At 36.4% G+C, this 19,508-nt stretch overlaps 1 protein-coding gene across 1 annotated transcript in view; it reads left to right on the forward strand.

The window, feature by feature from the left end:
- Positions 1-19,508, forward strand: part of LOC118736558 (neuronal PAS domain-containing protein 2-like) — a gene marked incomplete in the record, with an annotated part of 114,047 nt that overhangs the window by 85,700 nt on the left and 8,839 nt on the right. The window contains 2 exon segments of the mRNA XM_036466641.1: positions 12,239-12,328; positions 19,437-19,508. Of these exon segments, the coding sequence (XP_036322534.1) occupies positions 12,239-12,328; positions 19,437-19,508 (162 nt within the window).

The following is a 19,508-nucleotide window of genomic DNA, read 5'->3' on the forward strand; positions in this document are numbered from 1 at the left end:
CACATTCATCGGTACATATATGTATGCGCGTAACTAGTTTTTATTCCTTCATTTCTTGATTGTGTGTGACTTTTTATCGAAGGTTTCTTTCATGTTTCACTCCCGTATTATTCTTGATTCTCTTCATTTTCTCTTTGCTTTCAAATTTGTGCGTAATTGATGTAAGTTCCTTACGACAATCACTCTGCAGAAATATAGAAATTTACTCTTTACAAAGTACCTACATTAAAAATCATTATTTTTTGTGTTTTTGTTTTTAAGCTCTGCAAGTAATTATGTCTAGGTGGTCATCTATTTTGTCTAGCCATAAATGGAAAATGCTTTTGGTACGAATGAATATGGAAACTTGATATGAAAAAACAGAACTTTTAACAGTAAAACTTGCTGGCCTTACGGCGGAAAGCCAGCCTATGATAACAGGATTACTGGTTAAAAATATATGAAGGCAGCATTAACTTTAAAAATGTTCTGAATATGACCTCAGATTGAGGTGGAAATATCGACATGAAAAATTAATAAACTAAAACCTGTGTTTTATGTATTTTCTAAACTAAAACTTTTTCAATAGCAATTTATTTAAGCCTATAAAAATGCAAAATTTTTATCAACCAAATTTAATATTTTTCCGATATATTTTGGGGCAAGTCTTCATACACTAAGTGAAATAGCTATATGGGACAAACCAAGTTCTTAATTTTTCTTCTAAAATATCTGCATACTATTTTCTTGAGTCGCCTTATAATACACACAAATGTATGCACGTACTACCGGTAGTTTTAAATTATTTACTCTTTCGCTTCAAGTTCCGTTACGTTTGAGCTTTGCTTGAAATTTGAGTTTCTAGAAGGAAATAGTTATAAGGAACAAGCGCGTCCGTGAACACTTTATTTCTTGTCGTGGAAATTGCGTGATATTTTTATACAAATTTAACAATTTTAAAGACTCCTTAAGGAAAGTTGAGTAGTTTTAATTACGAAATAAATAATGCTCATGCTGGGAAAATAACCTTTTAGGACACTATGCCAAGAGGAACGCAGTTATCTGCTGAGGAGCGCGCTAGTATTCTAGCTTATAGTGAATCGGGAGTTTCAGTTCGCAAAATAGCGTTAAAAGTAAAACGAAATAAAAATACCATCCAAAATTTTTTGAAGAATCCCGATGGGTACGGAAAAAACTAAAAGAACTGGTCCGAAACCTAAGATTGACGACAGGTGTAAGAGAGAGATAAGACGGTTGGCTGTCAATAAAAACATCAGCCCTAACCAAATTAGAAATGAACTTTCTCTCAATATTACGAAGAGAAGAATACAGCAAATTTTGAGTGAAGATACCAAAATCGACTGGCTAAACCAAAGCTTACGCCACGCCACAAGGCAGCTCGGCTCGAATTCGCCGATAATCATAAGTTCTGGGATGATGAATGGCAATCCATCATTTTTAGCGATCAAAAAAAATTTAATCTCGATGGGCCAGACGGTTGTCATAAGTATTGGAGAGATATTCGTGAGCATCGACAAATCCGCCACTCCCGAAACTTCCACGGTGGCTCTCTTATGACCTGGGCTGCTTTTAGCTACCGCGACAAGACGCCAATTTGTTTTATTTCTCATAAGATGAACGCAGAAAATTACATTGAAGTATTGGATGATGTTTTATTGAATTTTGCCGAAGAATTTCACGGTGAGTCTTGGACGTATCAACAGGATAATGCTCCAATCCATAGTGCTAAGCGTACAAAGGAGTTTTTCGCGTCGAAAAATATTCCTGTGCTGAAGTGGCCTGCAGTTAGTCCAGACCTAAATCCAATGGAGAACCTCTGGAGCATTCTTAGCAAACAAGTTTATAAAGGTGGACGCCAATATGATACCCTATTGCAGCTCAAAAAAGCTATTCAAGAAGAATGGGCAAAAATCGACCTAAGTGTCCTTCAGTCACTCGTAAATTCCATGCCACGCCGGCTAGTATCAGTCACAATAAACAACGGAGGACATACAAGCTACTGAAAATTATTTTATATTATTTTTCTTAAGAATGAATCCAATATTAATTTTGTCCCATATATCTATTTCCTTTTACGCTCTTTAAAAAGCTTAAATTTTTACAATAAAAGGCTGAAGTAATACCTTTAACATGTTTTATTCTTGCTATCGTTTTGTTAATTTTTGTTGAAAGATAAAAAGATCTAACAATGATTGTTTTATTTAAAAAAAAACTTATTTGTTTGAGTGCCCATATAGCTATTTCGCTTAGTGTACATAATAAACATTACTTCCCATAAACCAAACGAAAGGCAATTACTTGGATTTTTGATTAACGAAAACATAACAAAAAATAAAACAAAATTATTTCAGCACTTTTTGGGCATTTTCGTAATTAAAAAAAGAAACCAGTTCCCATGGAGATATATCCCTGGAAGCCGTGATAGTAACCTAAAAACTAGGCAAAAGCGATTATAAGAAAACGAAAAACTTCGAAAACACTTTGCATAAAAATTATGAAATAAGATTAATAGTTAGCCAGTTAGTTAGTTTTCCATTTATTTTTCTTATATATTTACAAATTGCTTCAAAAATATTATTATGCAACCAGACAGTATTTCAAAGGCATAAAATACGACTACGAATCTTGCCGTCAGTCTGAACTGTGTTACTTTTCATGAGATATTTTTTTTTTTTTAAATTGAATTCTGAATTGAAATTGAATTGAATTTCAGCAGACTCACACGGTTTTTCTCCCAGCTACTTTTACTCAAACTACTGCTGGTCCAACTTAATTCCAATTCCTTGCCAATTTGATTTAGTTCATTTGCCCATAAAATGTTTTTGCGAAGTACAGGATTAGATAGCTTCTATGGTAATCCGTCACTATCAGCCTCAAACATGGTTTTATTTATGCATCGTAAATATATACTTGGACTAAATATGTGACCATTCTGCACTCCGGTTTCTAGCATTATTATGTATCTAGTACGTTGGTGTAAAGTTTGGCAAATGTAACACTCTTTTGATAAAGAAGAGCATTAACCTGTTGACCTCTTCAAACTGTCCAAATCCCCAAACCAGCGCGACATGTGTTTAAGTGGCTCTGCAAACTGCTAAGAAAATTTTCCATTTCAAAAGGGTTTGCCAGGTAGTGTTTATACTGTTTTTGGCATCTGGCATTCTATTTATGACGTGCCTTTTAAAATTCATTGTCGGTGTTAGTGTTACTACCAGGTGGCAGTACTCAAACACCACTTTTATTATTTCGCCGCTAAAACACCATTTTTAGTTCTTGGCAACCCTGCTTACCTTTCTGAAAATCATGATTTCTGATTTCGTTAAATTACCCTCCACGTTCCACAGGTTACAAAATTCCTCCAGATTGTATCATTCTCTGTAACGTTTATATCATCGGCATATATATAATAGCAATTTTACTGTACCTTCTATACCTGGTAGTCGAATCCCCCCATTCAAAATTCATATAAATTATTTATTTACAACTCGAAGCGTAAAAGTGAGAGTAAGCAGCCTTCCCAGCCAGCAAAACCACCGTAAATGAGCTCGTAACTCGATATTTTCTCGAAGAAAAACCGGCTAAAAAGTCGTTTATGATAGCCGATTCGTTTTCGAGAACTTTGACGAACAGTCGTAAATGTATCGAAAAAGCATTCGTATGCGAATATTATGAGGCATATTCTGGATTTCGTACGAAACGAAAATTTGAAATTTTTGTATAGAAAATGATATGAAAATTTCATAATTTTCGATTCGTACGAAAAAGAGAATACACCCATATATATTATAAAATATTGTGGTTCAAGAAAAATTTCCAACAGAATGAACATTTTTTTCTTGTGTTGACAAATTACTACAAGCCTCTTTCTTTTACTTTTTTTTGTTTTATCGTTTACGAGCCTTTCTCTAACTTTTCGCCTCTCGAAAATCTCTCGTAAAACATAAGGTTCGTGTTCGTAAAAATTACTCTCTGAAGTGAGAGTAAAAAGTGAGTAACAACAAAACGTACGGGAATAAAAAATAATTTTTCCTGTAAAAAAAGTCAACCAGTGATCGCTTGGGTAAAATCTTGCAACTTCATTCTCTACACAACTCTCCAAAAATCGCTTTCATTTACAGGATTTTGTAGGAATTTGGAGTATGGGATCATATTTCCTGTAACTTCCTGCAAGTTCGTGTAAAAACCTGAAGTTCATGGAGTACTGGATCAGAGCTATTAATATAAACAAAAGACTTAAGATGCGAACTTGTCAGAGATTAATATACATACCTATGAAGGTTCTAATGAGGAATAGTATGTACATAGATATGTAATACGAAGGCAAAATATGTGCATAGTTTAATTTCTGATTTTCTAATGCATCGCCATCAATATTGTTCCGCTATTTTCAGCCCCATTTTGGTACGAATGTTGCTCTAACAAGACAAAAGAGTAAAAGAAAATTCCGCTGAAAAAAATTTGTCTTTTATATTAAATTACTGCTTAATCAAAAATTAGATGAACTGAACCTATTCTGGTTTCTTGTTTCTTTAAATAACTTCTAATAGTTACTAATGACAATTCCAATGTGTTTGTTTTTGATGTTTTTTATTTGTGAATTGAACCGGCCTTAAGAGTGCGTTTAAAAAAACTTATTCGGCTGAATAGGATTGTATATTTTTGAGCTGCGGTCATGGCTTCTTTCTTAAGGTAATCTTTTATTTGCTTGCATTGAGTTCACAGGTTCCGCAGCACTGAAACTGCAAGTACAAGAGTTGAAAACTATCTTTAGTTACGCACAATTAAAATTTATTTGCTGAAGATAACGAAATAAATGACTTAATTTAATATGAGTAAGTTTAAAAGAAATGTAGCTATTCGACTATATTTGAGTGTATACTTCCTTGTGTCTTACGAAAAAGATAATTCCAACAATTTACGTACATAGAACTCATAAAAGTACAATCTGGCGCATGCGCAACGCGAGTAATCCAATGTATGAATATCAAGTATACATACATACTTGCCAGACATTCATATATGTATGTACATATATACCAGATATGACTGAACAACAAGCAAGCCGCCCACTTTTAACGCCTCACTGCGGGAACATGCGATAGACGTGCACTTAATAAATACTCGCCTATGTATGGCTATGCGTATCTGGTTAAGTGCATCCACCACATCCAGTTAACAATAAGAACAGCGAACATAAAAACGTCTTTCTCTGTGGCAGACCGCCTGTACTACTATGCCTTTGAATGCAAACCTACCGGGGGGCTACCTATAAATATTTATTAATGTGTGTACTCTTACCTACAATTGAAGGCATCAATGTTGTGTTGCGTATAAATATTTATGAAAATTATCAAAGCGCATACTAAGTAAATAAGTAATAGAAATGAATGCGAAAACTCCGAAAAAAAATAAGAGAATCATAAAAGAAAATAACACGCTGCAACAGGTGCGAAACACATCCACTCAAAAGGAGTTCGCTCCAATGCGGAGGAGATAACACAAACAAACAAACAAAAATATATATGAGCAATTGAAAATTATCGGTTGTTCGCTTGTAAATACAGAGACATAAATTGTTGTTATTGCGCGAATGTGCCACGCAAGCACCATTATTGTTGTTGTTGTTGTTGTATGCCTAGTTGTGGCGCGGTTCGCATGCGCCAAATCAATTAACAGCTACTTAAAGTTTGCGCGCTGCCCCAAAAAACGCTCAGAGGCGAAAAGCGCTATGGGCGCGCTCTAACACATACATACGTAAGTGCGGAGTGCAAGGAGAAGAGTTATGTATACAACAACAACAACAACAAAAAAAGCTGCAACACAAAGCGCAAAACTCCGATTATGACCAAATAGATGGCCAAATAGAAAATGATCGACAAAAAAAAACAACGCCCAAGCACATAAAATAAATTCAACACCTGTTGAAAGCTGTTTAGTTAAGTATGCAGCAGCCGAAGCTGTGGAGCGATTACGAAAAAAAAGCGCAAAAATAGAAGTGGAGCTAAATAAAAATTCAACGCTTGCTTGTGGAAACTGAAACTGCTGATGGAAAAAAACGTATGCAGAAAATTGCGCTTCCACACGCGTACTTGCGTTGCGAATTCGCGCCGCGACGCATGCGCAATGCTGTTTGTATGGCAGGCCGCGCATAAGAAAAACCAGCCATTCCAGCAAATATGTAACTGTGTTATTTTTTTCCCCCAATTCACAAAAACTCCAATTGCGTACAGCGATATGTATGTATGGCGCTTGTATTATTGCGCATGCGCGTGTGCACTCCATACGCCTCTCTGCCTGATTATGGTTATTGACAGTGCGTCGATGCGCATTGTAAGTTTGAAATAAGTAATGAAAAACTAAGAAACACGAAATTGGTGGATTTATTTTAATGAATTGAAGATAAGGAGTTCTAACTACGCAGCTTATTCCGGCTGAATCTTCCCACTGCTATGTGTACGCTAAGACGTATTAACTTAAGTATGTAGTATGAGAGTCCCAGTAAATGATTTCATGATGATATTAAGAGTCATTCTAGAGCAGGGGCGCACCCAGGAATATATTTTAGGGGGGTTTTATATTTCTGAAGATATATCACCGGAAAATACTGAAAATTTTCATCAGATAATACGCTCTTTAAAATATATTTATGCAAGTTTTATGTACAGTATGTAATAAATAAATAAACGTTTTAAAATTCATAAACGGCACTGTATTTACATAAGATTAACAGAACTCAAACACTTTTAACCGACTTCAAAAAAAAGGGGAGGATATCAATTCGCCGGAATACATAACTTTGGACCACGTGAACCGATTTCAATAATCGTTTTTTTTTATTGGAAAGATGGTACCTCAAGTTCGTCCCGTAATTTGGTTTAGAGATCCGATGATTGGATAATGAAGAAATTAACGGTACCCCTAAATTTGAATATAAGAATTGAAGTCGGTTGTGTTCTTTCCTTAAAAACTACTTGTTTAATAAAAAGTTCTATAAACTCAAGATGCGCTCAACTTTCAAAAGTTCCTAATAAAAAATATTAAAAATGACTCATTAAAAATAAATTTATTGATTCCATGAATTTTTGCACTTTTATGTTCCTTTTTTCGATTTCTGGTTTCTGGCTTTCGATAGAGATGGTGATTTTTCACGATTTCTAAATTTTTTTAATATTTCGAATACCGAAAAAATTAACTGAACTCTCAAGAAAAACGAAAAATTCATATAAAACGACGGACGAGAAATGGAAAAGAAATTTTCTTCTACCAAAATTTCTTAAATCAGTTTGCAGCTCTCAAAGAAAAAAATGTTCGTATATTCATTTCCTCTTGAAAACTTACAGCAAAAGCAAAGCGCTTTTTCAAGAAACAGAAATTATATAAATATTTCTTATAATTTCCTTGAGAGCTGGATTCTTAGCCTTAAGATACAGTTTGCATTTGGGGTCATTAGCTTTAGGGGGGGTTTGAACCCCAAAACCCACCCCTTGTGTGCGCTAATGTCCTAGAGTGATGTCAATTCGTCCCGAAGGCTGATAGGTCCGTTTGCACTAGGTCCGTCCATTGTGGACGCCCTTTGTTCTTGATGAAGTTGTTGTTGAGTTGAAGGATCTTTACACTGGAGCATCCCAAACCTACCGCGCAACCTATGAATGAAAATTAACTTTCAATTAGGGATGTTCAAAAAATATCGGTGTTTCTAAAAACGTTTTGTTTTCAGTTTGGTTAGTCGTCTTTTTCAATCTTTTTATAATTTAGGTGTTAATCGTTTGTTATTTTAAACCGAATAGTGAGAATTCGGTTTTTATATTCACCAGCAGTATAAGACAACTAGTGAACGTGCATGGCATTAAGACGTCAAAATTTAATTTAGCTTTTAAAACAGGTGGAAACCCTAATTAAAAACCTTAATAAATATTCCAAATGTGCCATCTTATTCCTCCCAACCATTTCTGAATGAAAAGAGGTGAGGTTTCCATCCCATCAAATTTCAAATCAGCCTGTATCGTTGATTTTTTGAAATTCGAAATGACGATGCAGATCTGATGACCTTCACATAGTGTTAACCTAGTTTTTCTAGACCTTGATGACGGTTTCTGGCTCTATCCCGCGAAGAGCTTGCTTGATATTCACCTTGAGGGCCTGAACCGTTCATGGATTCTTCGCATAACGTCGGTCCTTCACGGAACACCAAAAAAGTCTAGCAGCGTCAAATCGCAGCTCCGAGGTGGCCAATTGACATCGCCGAGTCGGCTGATAACACGATTACCGAACTAAGCGCACAAATTTTGTATCACGCTTCTGTAGCGCTGACCAAAATGACGCTTCCAGTAAAAAAAAAAATTAATTAACCAATTATGCTACCGCTCCAAAATCTTAACCAAACTGTCCGTGTCGGAGGATGCATTGGCTTCTCGACGATCATGTGTGGGTCTCCCGATCTGCAGATGCGTCCGATTTGCTTGTTAACACAGCCACCAGGAGGCTTCGTTTGAAAAGATGATTTTCCAAGCAATATCGTGAAAGCCTGGTTGACACTAATCTCCGGTTAAACATTGTTAATGACGTATTCGATGCCATGCATATAACAGGGTGTTAACCAGACTTTGAGAAAGTATTTCTTATTGCCTTTTTTCTCATATTTAACAGGAAATTTTAATTTTCACATTCATTTAAGCTTACTTCTGATTAATTTTGGAAAAATAAATAAAACTACTGAAGTCAAACAAAAATTTGAAACTCCCTCAATAACGGTAATGACTGAAAGTAAAACTGAGGTATCTTAAATCAGACCACCGAATTAGCGGAAAATATGAAAGTTCGTATATTTATTAGCCAATGTACATATATACATATATGTATGAGTACGCACGCATAACTTCAAAATTGCCACCAAATTTGGTCAGTGCTACACTTGCCTATCGATCCCCAAAGCTACACATCTGAAAATAAGTATAACAAGTGCGCAAGCAGAGATTACTTGATTCGCCTCAACCACGACCACATCCACAATCATTTGGCCCAAATCCAAGTGAAGTTCACTCTTTGGGTCATATCGACCGCAGGCAGCTTCCACAATATTGTGGTACATTGATTTAATTGCTCGCCATTTCCTGGTTTCCCTTTTTTCAATGTAGAGCTCTGCTATGATGGCTACGTCAATATGTATGTAGATATGTATTTTTTTGTTTCGGCGATGATTTTGATGTGCGTCGTGGTGCTAAAACCCAACTCTTTCATTCATTCAAAAATTTCGGTCGTTTTTTTTTTACAAAAAAATGATGGATTTACCCATTTACAACCAAGTCAATGGCGGCAATGACAACTAAAACAACAGCTAAGCATTCTCAACTAAGTACATTAATTCATTCATTTGTACATTAGGGTGGTCCAAAAGTGCATGTGAAAAAGTAAATTCGGAATTTTTATGCTCTCACCTCATAGGATTGTTCTACACCGACAAAAATATACCCTTATTTTTTTTTAATTTGACAACAAAAATATTTAGAGGTCGCTTAAAGCGCTCAAAGTTTTCCATGTATTTTATATGGGGAAAAACATTTTCGTAGAAATGGTATAGAATTCTTAAAAATCAATATTTTTCGATCGGTAAAACACTGTTCCTCTTCAGGAGATTCCCAGTAATATAACCCAATTACCTCTAAACGACCTCTAAATATTTTTTGATTTCATAATAAAAAAAGGAGTATATTTTTTCGATATAGAACAATTCTAGGGGGTGAGAGCATTAAAATTTCGACTTTATTTGTTTTGGGCCACCCTAATGTACATACATACATAGTTATGTTTACGCTATCACTTTGTTGTTGTTGCAATCAGCCACTCCTCTGGCTGGCAGCGGTCATCGGCGGCAATCACTTTGTATGTATGATTTGCTTGTCGGTTCATTGATGGCAATTATTTTATCTTTAGTGCGCCAAGAAGAATATTTTTAATTTGTATGTAATTTCTTGTTAATATGCGAGTTGGCAGATGTGGATAATTTGCTGTGCAGTAGTCAGTCAAGGCGTCTAGGTAGGACATTCTCTCGGAAATTTGGCGCGCACCAAGCCCATGTGAGCGTTTTTTCGCATGGATCAAATTTGGATTGCAAAGTTGGACGAGCCTTCTGGTAAAATCTCTCCATCGATAGATTGGCTACAGCAGTAGTACAACTGCTGATATCTCTTGTGATTTCAGTATCGACATTTTTAAAACTTGCTTAAAGGCTGGTCCTCTTCATCTTAAGGCTTCCCTCTGCTTCAATATGTTTTGTAGTCTGCTTGCAAATCATTTCAAGACCTTTAGGATGGCTATGCAAGAAATGATACCAAATCAAGATTAAGCGTGGCATACAGTTCAATTAAAGTATGTTTACATATATGTACATGAATATAATCTCAAACAAAGCTCGTTTGCAAATCATAGGAGGGATTTTATGTGGCTAATCTCTTTTTATTTACATCCATTTCTTTATTTGGGTTACATCCAAGGGCTCTGTGAACGTTTTCATGAAAAGTTGCAGGGCCAACCTGACCACGAGTAGATCGAAAACTGTCAAACAAACCAAGTCAGAACCATCAATAACATAGATACACAAAAATAGTGTCGCGGTTCGGGGATCAGATTATCTTTGTCTTTTGTATTTTAGTGCGCTGAGCACGATTCTGAAGTCTCCTTTGCTTCATCATGTCCGGATTCCTTCTTTACTTAAAAAAATAAGGCAGATATTATTTGACAGATATAAATTTTCCCTTTCTCTCTCTTATCTCTTCTTTCATTTACCCAAGTCATCACAAGAGCACTTACAACCACTTCGATGGCAAAGCTCTATGGCCAGAAATATAATTTTTAATACTCCTCCTTAGGCCTTAAGATCACAATAGTAAAGCGGTATAACGTCTACACTTTCTGAACGAATAGATCAGAGTATTCCTGCTCGAACGCTTAACTCTATGTCTAACGTTGTACCGGGGACGTTGCAGGCAAGCCTGCAGTAATCCGCTTAGCCATCAGGCTAAGAAAAACTCCTCGGAAATATTTAGAAACTCGAACTTTTTACCTGAAGAAACGGGGTGTTGCAAGACTATTCCCAATTGGATCCTACTCTACACATGGGAGAGTGATAGACCTTGAAACAAGGATTTAGTTATCATTTTCACCGAGGTTCCTCTCAGGAACTGCCCGTAAATATCATGTTTAAGCTATCGCATCTATGCGACGTATTGCAGGTAGTGGTGGACGCTATAAGGGAGGCAATGGTCTGCCTACTAAGCGTACGCCCTTTTCTAAATTTTCTCTGACAGCCAAGCAGAAATTAAGACTCTAGAACCGCTAATGGTAACCGAAAGTCGATGGGGAAGGCTTAAGGTCACCAAGGACTGCACCCAAATTGGACTTACTTGGGTTCAAGGACTCAGTGACATTGCAGGAAACTGTATGATTGATGAGTTGCCCATTTTTGGATGAGCCCACAGTCGTATCAAAGAACGTTAGGCCAAAACCCCAACATGCACTGTTGCAATGTCCTTCTGGCCGCGGAGGTGGACCGTAGGCGGACAAATGAGCTACTGTAACTGGCCAACCGGCGCTTAGTAAGCGCAAGTTCTTGGTTCTGATAGGAGTGATGAGTGGTGCAATGACCTCTGCTGATTTGCTTTAGCAATACCAAAGTTTAAGTATTTCGGCTCTTTGATATTTCATCAACACTCCGGAGGAACTTTATGAAGCCGAAATCCAATGCAAATTCGTGTATTCAACTTTAACTACATATCGTCACCTGAAATGCAAAAAGACGTAACAACATCGTAACTGAAATGGAAAAAGTCGTGACTAATATTTTTTATTTTATTTTTTTTTCAGTTGTAATTCGACGAAATCCATCATATCAATCAAGCCCTTAATTTTGAATTTTTCATAAGTTACGACTTTTTGTATTTCAGCGACGATGTTTGTTACGTCTTTTTGCATTTCAGGTGACGATATGTACATATGTATGTATGTCTAAAATCATTTAAATCATTTAAACATAAATAAAATGGTCTTAAAACCCTCATCAATCTACTCAAAAATGTCTCTTCGGTGCACAGTTTCCTCTTTGCCGTCCGCAACCAAATTTGAGTAATTAATTTCATCACGCTCATTGCCTTTTTATTACTTATTCACAATTTTATTAAAAAAAATAATTTCTAAATAAAATATTTTATCCATTCTTTCATATGAATATTTTTTTCTCTTGCAGGCCTTAAATGGATTTCTAATGATACTGACATGCGAAGGCGAGGTCTTCTTTGCAACGCACAGCATCGAGAGCTATTTGGGTTTTCATCAGGTGAGTAGCCACAAGCGAAGCGCACACACAGACGCAAAGCAAGTTACCTGAGGATATTTGAACAAAGCAAAACAAATATTTAGTTCTAGCTACTGCGGTTACTGGTTACAAACACACGATATTTATTTATTATACAAACTCCTTATATTTTATCTCGCCTGCGACTGATTGAATCTTTTTTTTTTTGTATCAATTAAATTGATATTTTGTATTTCTTTCAGTATTTGATTGACTAGTTTTTTTTTAAGTTTGTGGCATTTTTGTGAATGAAATCTATAGTTTTGTTGTAGCTGCACCCCATTTCTACGCACGCAAACGAACTCTTTCATATATCTGAGATTATATATACCTGTCCATATAATTAACTTTTTCCTCTTTTCAAAATCTCTAATTGCTGGTGATTATCAAATGCGCTACCGTCTTTGATTTGCGGTTAATTACACTTTGAATGCCATGAGTTTTTTCTATTGTTTTTTTGGTTTTTTTTGGATTCTGAATGGAATTTACATTTTTCGAAACAGAAGAAATTAATAAACCAAATATAAAAATGTGTTCATTTTACAAATGACACGTAAAAGCTATGCATTTGTCCATACATGCTACCATACCTGTGCCACATATTTACATACATATTTATGCCTTTAAACAATGCAGAGTTGTATGTAACCAGGAAGTTATTTCGCTGGGAGCTGAGCAACTTTTCAATGGAGTATGCATTGTCTATACACATGTAAAAAGTGTAAATGTTATTTAAAACCACGATTGTTACTGTCAATAGTCAATCATCCTTCAAAATTTTTATATACGTAAAACACATCCGCGATCCACTGCAGTTCTATATAATAAAATTCTAGCACAAACCAAAAGCAAAACCACAAACTTTAGGTTGACATATGGGGGACCAGGGTTAACTTAAGGTCAAAAATTTATAACTTCTTTTCTAATTAGAGTATAGAGAATAAAGTCCGCCTGTTCAAAATTTTGAAAGCAAAAAGCTGAAAATTGAACTTTTGGCCGCAGAGAGTGCCTATTTCAGCCAAAGTGCATGGGATGGAATGATCTTCCTCCCTCTATTGTGATTCATCGTAGTAGACCATAAGTGACAAGATCTTCGATGTTTAAAACTAGGAGGCAGGTTTGAAGCCATCATCACAAAACTAATAAAGAGCGCATTCTACACTAAATGGTATAGTCGAAACGGGTCAAACGGCAGGGAGAAAAGATACACTTTCAAAAAACAGGTCAAATATCTGGGAGTTATCCTCGATGACAAGCTCTAATGGAACCCTATATTAGATAAAGCTATTAAAAAGCTAAAGAATCTGACCTAAATTGGCTAGATAGTTACTTGAACAATGAGAGGAAGGACTTTGAATTCGTTTACTTATTTCTTACGAGACATAATTTTAGCCACAATTTCAACATCCAACTGATATACTGATGGTTCTAAGACTGACCGTAGTGTCGGAGCAAGGGTCTTTGGTATACAATAATCTAATGTAATCTTCTTATTCGACACAACAATGAAAAGACATTTAAGCAATTGCTCTTTGCTTGGTTGTGTTGATGCCAGATTCCAGGTAGATAAAATCCTTCACTTTTTCGGAATTGTAGCTGCCAACAGTGACGTATATATCAATAAGCGAAGACTTTCGTGTGTTTCAAAGAGGTACTTCGTCTTGTCGTCGTCCACCGCAAGATTAATCTGGTTTCCCTCGTTTTCATAACTGTTATCATATTATTCACATATGCCAGCAGAAATGGGATTTTTTTTAATTTCTTCATTCCTTGACAAAAGTACTACATGGAAAATTTCATTAAAATTGGATCTCCATTCGTAATGTTTCGAAGCTTGGACTTTCTGCTCGCACTTTCATTTTATAAAACCGATTTGAGGCAATCTACGAAATGGTGGCGTGTGTCGATTTTGCTTATCTTATTGCTTTTTCAAGGTTTGACGAAGTATGAAAAACTGGTCGATGTTGGAATTTTCACGGCTGAAACCATACTAATGCTGACTGAAACAGCTAATAGAAAAAAGTTAATTAAAAGCTTGTAAAATATCGCTTTTATTTTACCCTACGAATCTCCTAAATGCATTTCAACCGCTATTTTACATTAAGACATTTTATGACTTTAAGACAGTATGACGCTCATGACGTCTTATAAGCCCCCTAATTGAATTTCAGACATGGATTTCCTAACATTACCCAAATTGTTTGAACGGGGACCAAATAGTCGGGATTGAGAATAGGAGAGCATTACAATAAGCATTACCATTTTCATTACCATAACCATTGTAGTGCTCTACCACTGCCGTTGTTATTGTATTCCATTGTCAATGTCATTATCATTACCATAGCCATTACCATCAACAATACTATTACCTTTACCAGTACCATTTACATTACTATTACCAGTACCACTGATAATGGTATTATTAACATAAGCATTACCACAACTGTTATGACTAACACTACCAATAACATTAGCATTCCTTAAACCATTACAACTACCGTCACCATTATCACAGACGGCCCACGGCGGCCTAAGTGTGCTTCCTAACCTACCATTCCCATTGTCGTTACCAGAACCCTTACCATTACAATTACAATTACCATTACCAATGCCACTATTATTACCACTGCTATTTCCATTAACATTTCCATTACAATTAAAATTAGCATTTCAATCACCAAAGTCATTCCCTTTATCACCACCATTACCATTTCCATTACCACTACCATTTCCATTAATATTAAAATACCATTGCCATTATTATTACCATTAGCATTATCAATACCATTACCGTTACCATTGCAATTATCATTATTAACATTACCGTTACCTGTGTCTGTATATATGTACGTACGAATACTACCACATATGTATGTATATGTATGTACACACGTGTGTAGTAAATGTTTAATTGAATTTATCCGTTAATTTTTTCGTTCAAAAAACAGCTGTGCATCAGTTTTAACAAAAACATTATTACTTACATACCTACATTCATACGTACTTACATGCTTTTTGCACATGTATTTAGTTTGCTATCCAATGCAGCTGATCGCTTGCACAATATCCCGCGTTGAAGTCTTAATTTTTAATTGAGATGCCAAAGTGGGCGGTACAAATGTCGATTTACACATTTACAACTAAATTAAAAATTGCTCAACTGTTCGCACATAAATGCATTGCTCAGCTATGTACCACCAGCATATGTATGTGTATCGATATGTTGGCACAATACAAATATTATTTTAACAATTGAATTGCATCCTGATATCGAGTATTGATGTCAGAAAGTTGCAGCGCTAGCGAGCGGCTGGGCAAATTCGTTGCAACCCAAATCGTGTAGCAAAGGTGAGGTTTTTTCTTAGTTTTCATTGCAATTTTTTTTAGTAGCAACAGTTAAACGGAGGACGTGAACAAAAACAATAACAAAATTCTATAAATAAAGAAAAGTAAGTCAGAATAACAACAAATAGCGGCAAATATGCGGCACTTACTCACCAGCTCCTCCGTACAAAGACGCTGGTGGCTGGAAGTGAATATTTAGCTTTGAGTTTGTTTGATGTTGTTTTTGTTTGCGATATTAGCGCAGAGTTAACAAACGCAACAAGTTAATAAGATTGCGTATACACCCCACCGGCCTGCAACGGAAGGGATTTGCGGCTTATTCGCAGCCAGCTTACTCAGCTTACAAGCTAAACAAGAGCAAGCAAGCACTGGCCACAGTTACCGGAATCCCCGTCGCACACTCACACTCGCCCATACATACATACATATGTATGTATGTATGTAGGTAGTACACTGGCCCACAATCTTCTCACTGCAATTCATTTCAATAGCTGGCAGCAAGTGGAATCCGCAAATGCGTTCGTTTTAACGCCATTGAAGAGGTACGTACAACAACCACAACAGCAACGACATTAAGCCAAATGTACAACCGATGCGCCAATAATCGATTGCATCTGCCCTTTTGCTGCTTTCACGGTTATTGCTTCCTTGTTGTAGTTTTAGTAGCTTTCTGTTCGTTTTGCCTGTTTTAGCAGCGCACTGCGACTGCGCAATCCACCCGCTGATCTGATTTTTATTTATTATGGTCAGTGGCTGGCTGGGGCGGCCTCTCGAAATATTTTTGTTGCTTTTTGTAACACCAACTGTGCGAAGGCAGCACAGTGATGCTAAAAACTCTCCGAATCCTATCCTCAAGCAAATAAGTACTGATTCCGGCTGACGGCAGCTTCTTCTTATTCTCAACCTTACAATGGGTGGAAAGGTAAACTTGGCTGATAACAGCGATCTTACATAGACCTGGCACCGGTCTCTAGTTTTCCAAAATCATTCATTGAGGCGCTTCTAGAACTTAGTCAAAATAAAATGCACTAAAGTATCCTTCAATGAACAGAAACAAGACAGTCTACTTAATACTGGATAGTGATAGAGTTGGTCTCAAATAGAGATGCACACGTGTCTCACACATACGCGAGAATTTGACAAATTTTCAATCATAGACTGTAAGGTAGCATCGCGTAAAGTCTCTCACTAATACCATTGGAAGTTTATGAAAACACATAGTTGGTATTTGTTGAATTGCATGAGAATAGCTTAATTTCGCCAATAACTACTACTCATATTGAATGTTAAATTTTTTCATGATTTCGTTGGTTTTCATGTCATGGCTGTGTTTAGCTCTGCTATGAGATAACTTGAGGGAGGGTCGAGATTTCTCCCATTTTCCGATAGCTGTGTTGCTCTGGATTTAGGCAAAGCTCAAGCTATTCCGTTTCCCTTCATCTCCCTTCGCCGTTTATTGCAACTCGCCGCTTTTCCTTCAGGAATGATAGCTCAGTCGCTACTTCAGCTGATGTTGCTTTCAATTCGGACGGGTCGATGTTGGCAGCTTGTGACGCCATGTTATTTTGACGGCGCGTGTCTTGCCTGTTGTTTAATATTCAGCCACTGTTACCTAATAGCGATCCAAGTGATAAAATTTTATTTTCGAAATGAGTATTCGTTGGTTCAAATGTTGTGAAAGTCATTTTACGCCAGTCACGGTGGTCCTTTTAAGTCCACTTTCCAACATATACGAAAATACTGCTACGGTAAATAATAAATCAACGCACATATCTCAAGGGAACGTCAGATAAGCCGAGAACATCGCCGGTGCTCGTGAAGTTGGCAGGCAATTTCTAGGATTTCTGGTTAGCGATGTTAGTTGAACCTGCTAAACTTTTCCTTGTGGAATTCGTTAAAATCTTAGTTCTATGCCAATATGGTAGAACAAAACCCAAATTCAGCCGAATCCATGCGGCAGAGTTATTGAAGATCTATACTACCAAGTGAACTCTAGACTTTTGTTAACACGTAGATCCCATAAGATAGATCGTGTCAGCTGACATGTTCTGCGTTTTTCGTCCGTGGCTAACTGCGCTTTAAGTTATGCACCCCGCGGATTCTTCCCTTACAAATTGTACGCGCATGAAACATTTTTAACAGATAATTGCTGGCATGCGTAAATTTTAGGTTGGCCTGAAACAAAGAGCATAAGGACCGCGCTATATTGGTTGCCTTCATGCATCATCGGAAGACTTCTCATTGCAGTCCGGATTGCAATATTTTGACAGGTTCGTAGGATCGTTGATTGCGACCTACTAATCTACGGTAACCAAAAAGGCGTTGGCTCATTCAGAAACGGCCGGTAAAGTGTCAAAGACGTTGAAAACTTTCTCTTATTCGATTCCCCACCTTCGATCTTACTCGATGCCTGTCTACCAGGGAAAATGTCGTTTCAAGTTATCCATCATCCAGTTCGGTAATATACATATTAAATTATACCTACTTTTTACCACAAAAATGTGTTTTGTGCTCACCCTAATACTATATTCCTTTTTCAACAGCTTATTCAATTGGGCATGAGAATTGATATATTTTTTAGTTCTCTTTAATTTCTTCGATACTGATCAGCTGTGGATTTGTTTGTTTTGCATGCAGTGAGAATTCCAAGTCTCATCGTCGATTGCTGGCAATTATAGACGCGTGTGCAGTATGAAATTAATGTGATATTGCTGTGGAAAAACTAACCCAGTGGAAAGTGTTTCTAGGTTAAGTTAGAGTGGAACGCGGGGTTTAAGTTAGGTTGTTAACACATAGCGCTAATAGCCTAATGTGATGCCATTGGAGAAAATGTAGACACTTTTTTTGCCTAAAATTAAACCACTGCGCGCAACTTAAGATACGTAAAGTTTTAGGAAAATACACCATATACTAATTTGATAAACATTCGCAGAAATATTTTTCAAAGGTGCCAAACGAAAGTGTTTTAAAACAACTTTACTTAGAAAATGTTTTTAAATTAGGGTTGCCACCTATTCGAAACGAACTATATACAAATGAATGTATGCATCCATATATATACATATATAATACGAGGAGGCATTTTTTGTGAAGGTCATCAGATGTAAAACTTAAACGTACTGGGTTGTACCTTATTTAAAACCTATAAAGTCATTCTTTATATAAAGGAAATAAACAGACCGCTTAAAGTTAACTGCTTCACTTTTAATTTTCAAATAATATTTTACAACACTAGCTACATATATTCGTTCTACATATAAAAAAAGACCACAGAATCCCATGCACCAAAGCCGCTTAAAAGAACAAACGAACCAAAAGCTGCACACACATGAAAGAACTTTGAACCCAAAACAAAATTATGTATGGCTCAATTTAGCGCAGCAACTCCTTGTTTCCGATACCAGCAGTTAAAACAAGAACAAAATCAATGGCACTTCGAATGAGCGGCGCATGCGCAACGTTATGCCAAACCAGGTTTTCAATTTGTTCGCGAAATGATTTATAAACCGTTGCGCCAATAAAGAAATCAATAAGCAATACAAATAAAGGCGAAGCAAACAAATCAAAGAAGAATTTGTAAAAAAATAAGAGATAAATAAAAATAATAAAAACAAAAAAAAAAATACGTACCACAGTGCCACGGCTACTGACCTCTGATTTTTTGTATTTTTTTTTATTTTTTGATTCAAGCCTTTTCTACCTTTTTTTGAACAATATTCCCTCCCCTCTCTTACCTCTCTTGCAGTCCGATATTGTGCATCAGTCCGTTTACGAACTGGTCCATTCCGAGGATCGTGAAGAGCTGCAACGGCAGCTA

This window comes from Rhagoletis pomonella, unplaced genomic scaffold (assembly GCF_013731165.1).
Source record: "Rhagoletis pomonella isolate Grant_MI unplaced genomic scaffold, Rhpom_1.0 Rhpom_scaffold_00001, whole genome shotgun sequence".
NCBI lineage: Eukaryota > Metazoa > Arthropoda > Insecta > Diptera > Tephritidae > Rhagoletis > Rhagoletis pomonella.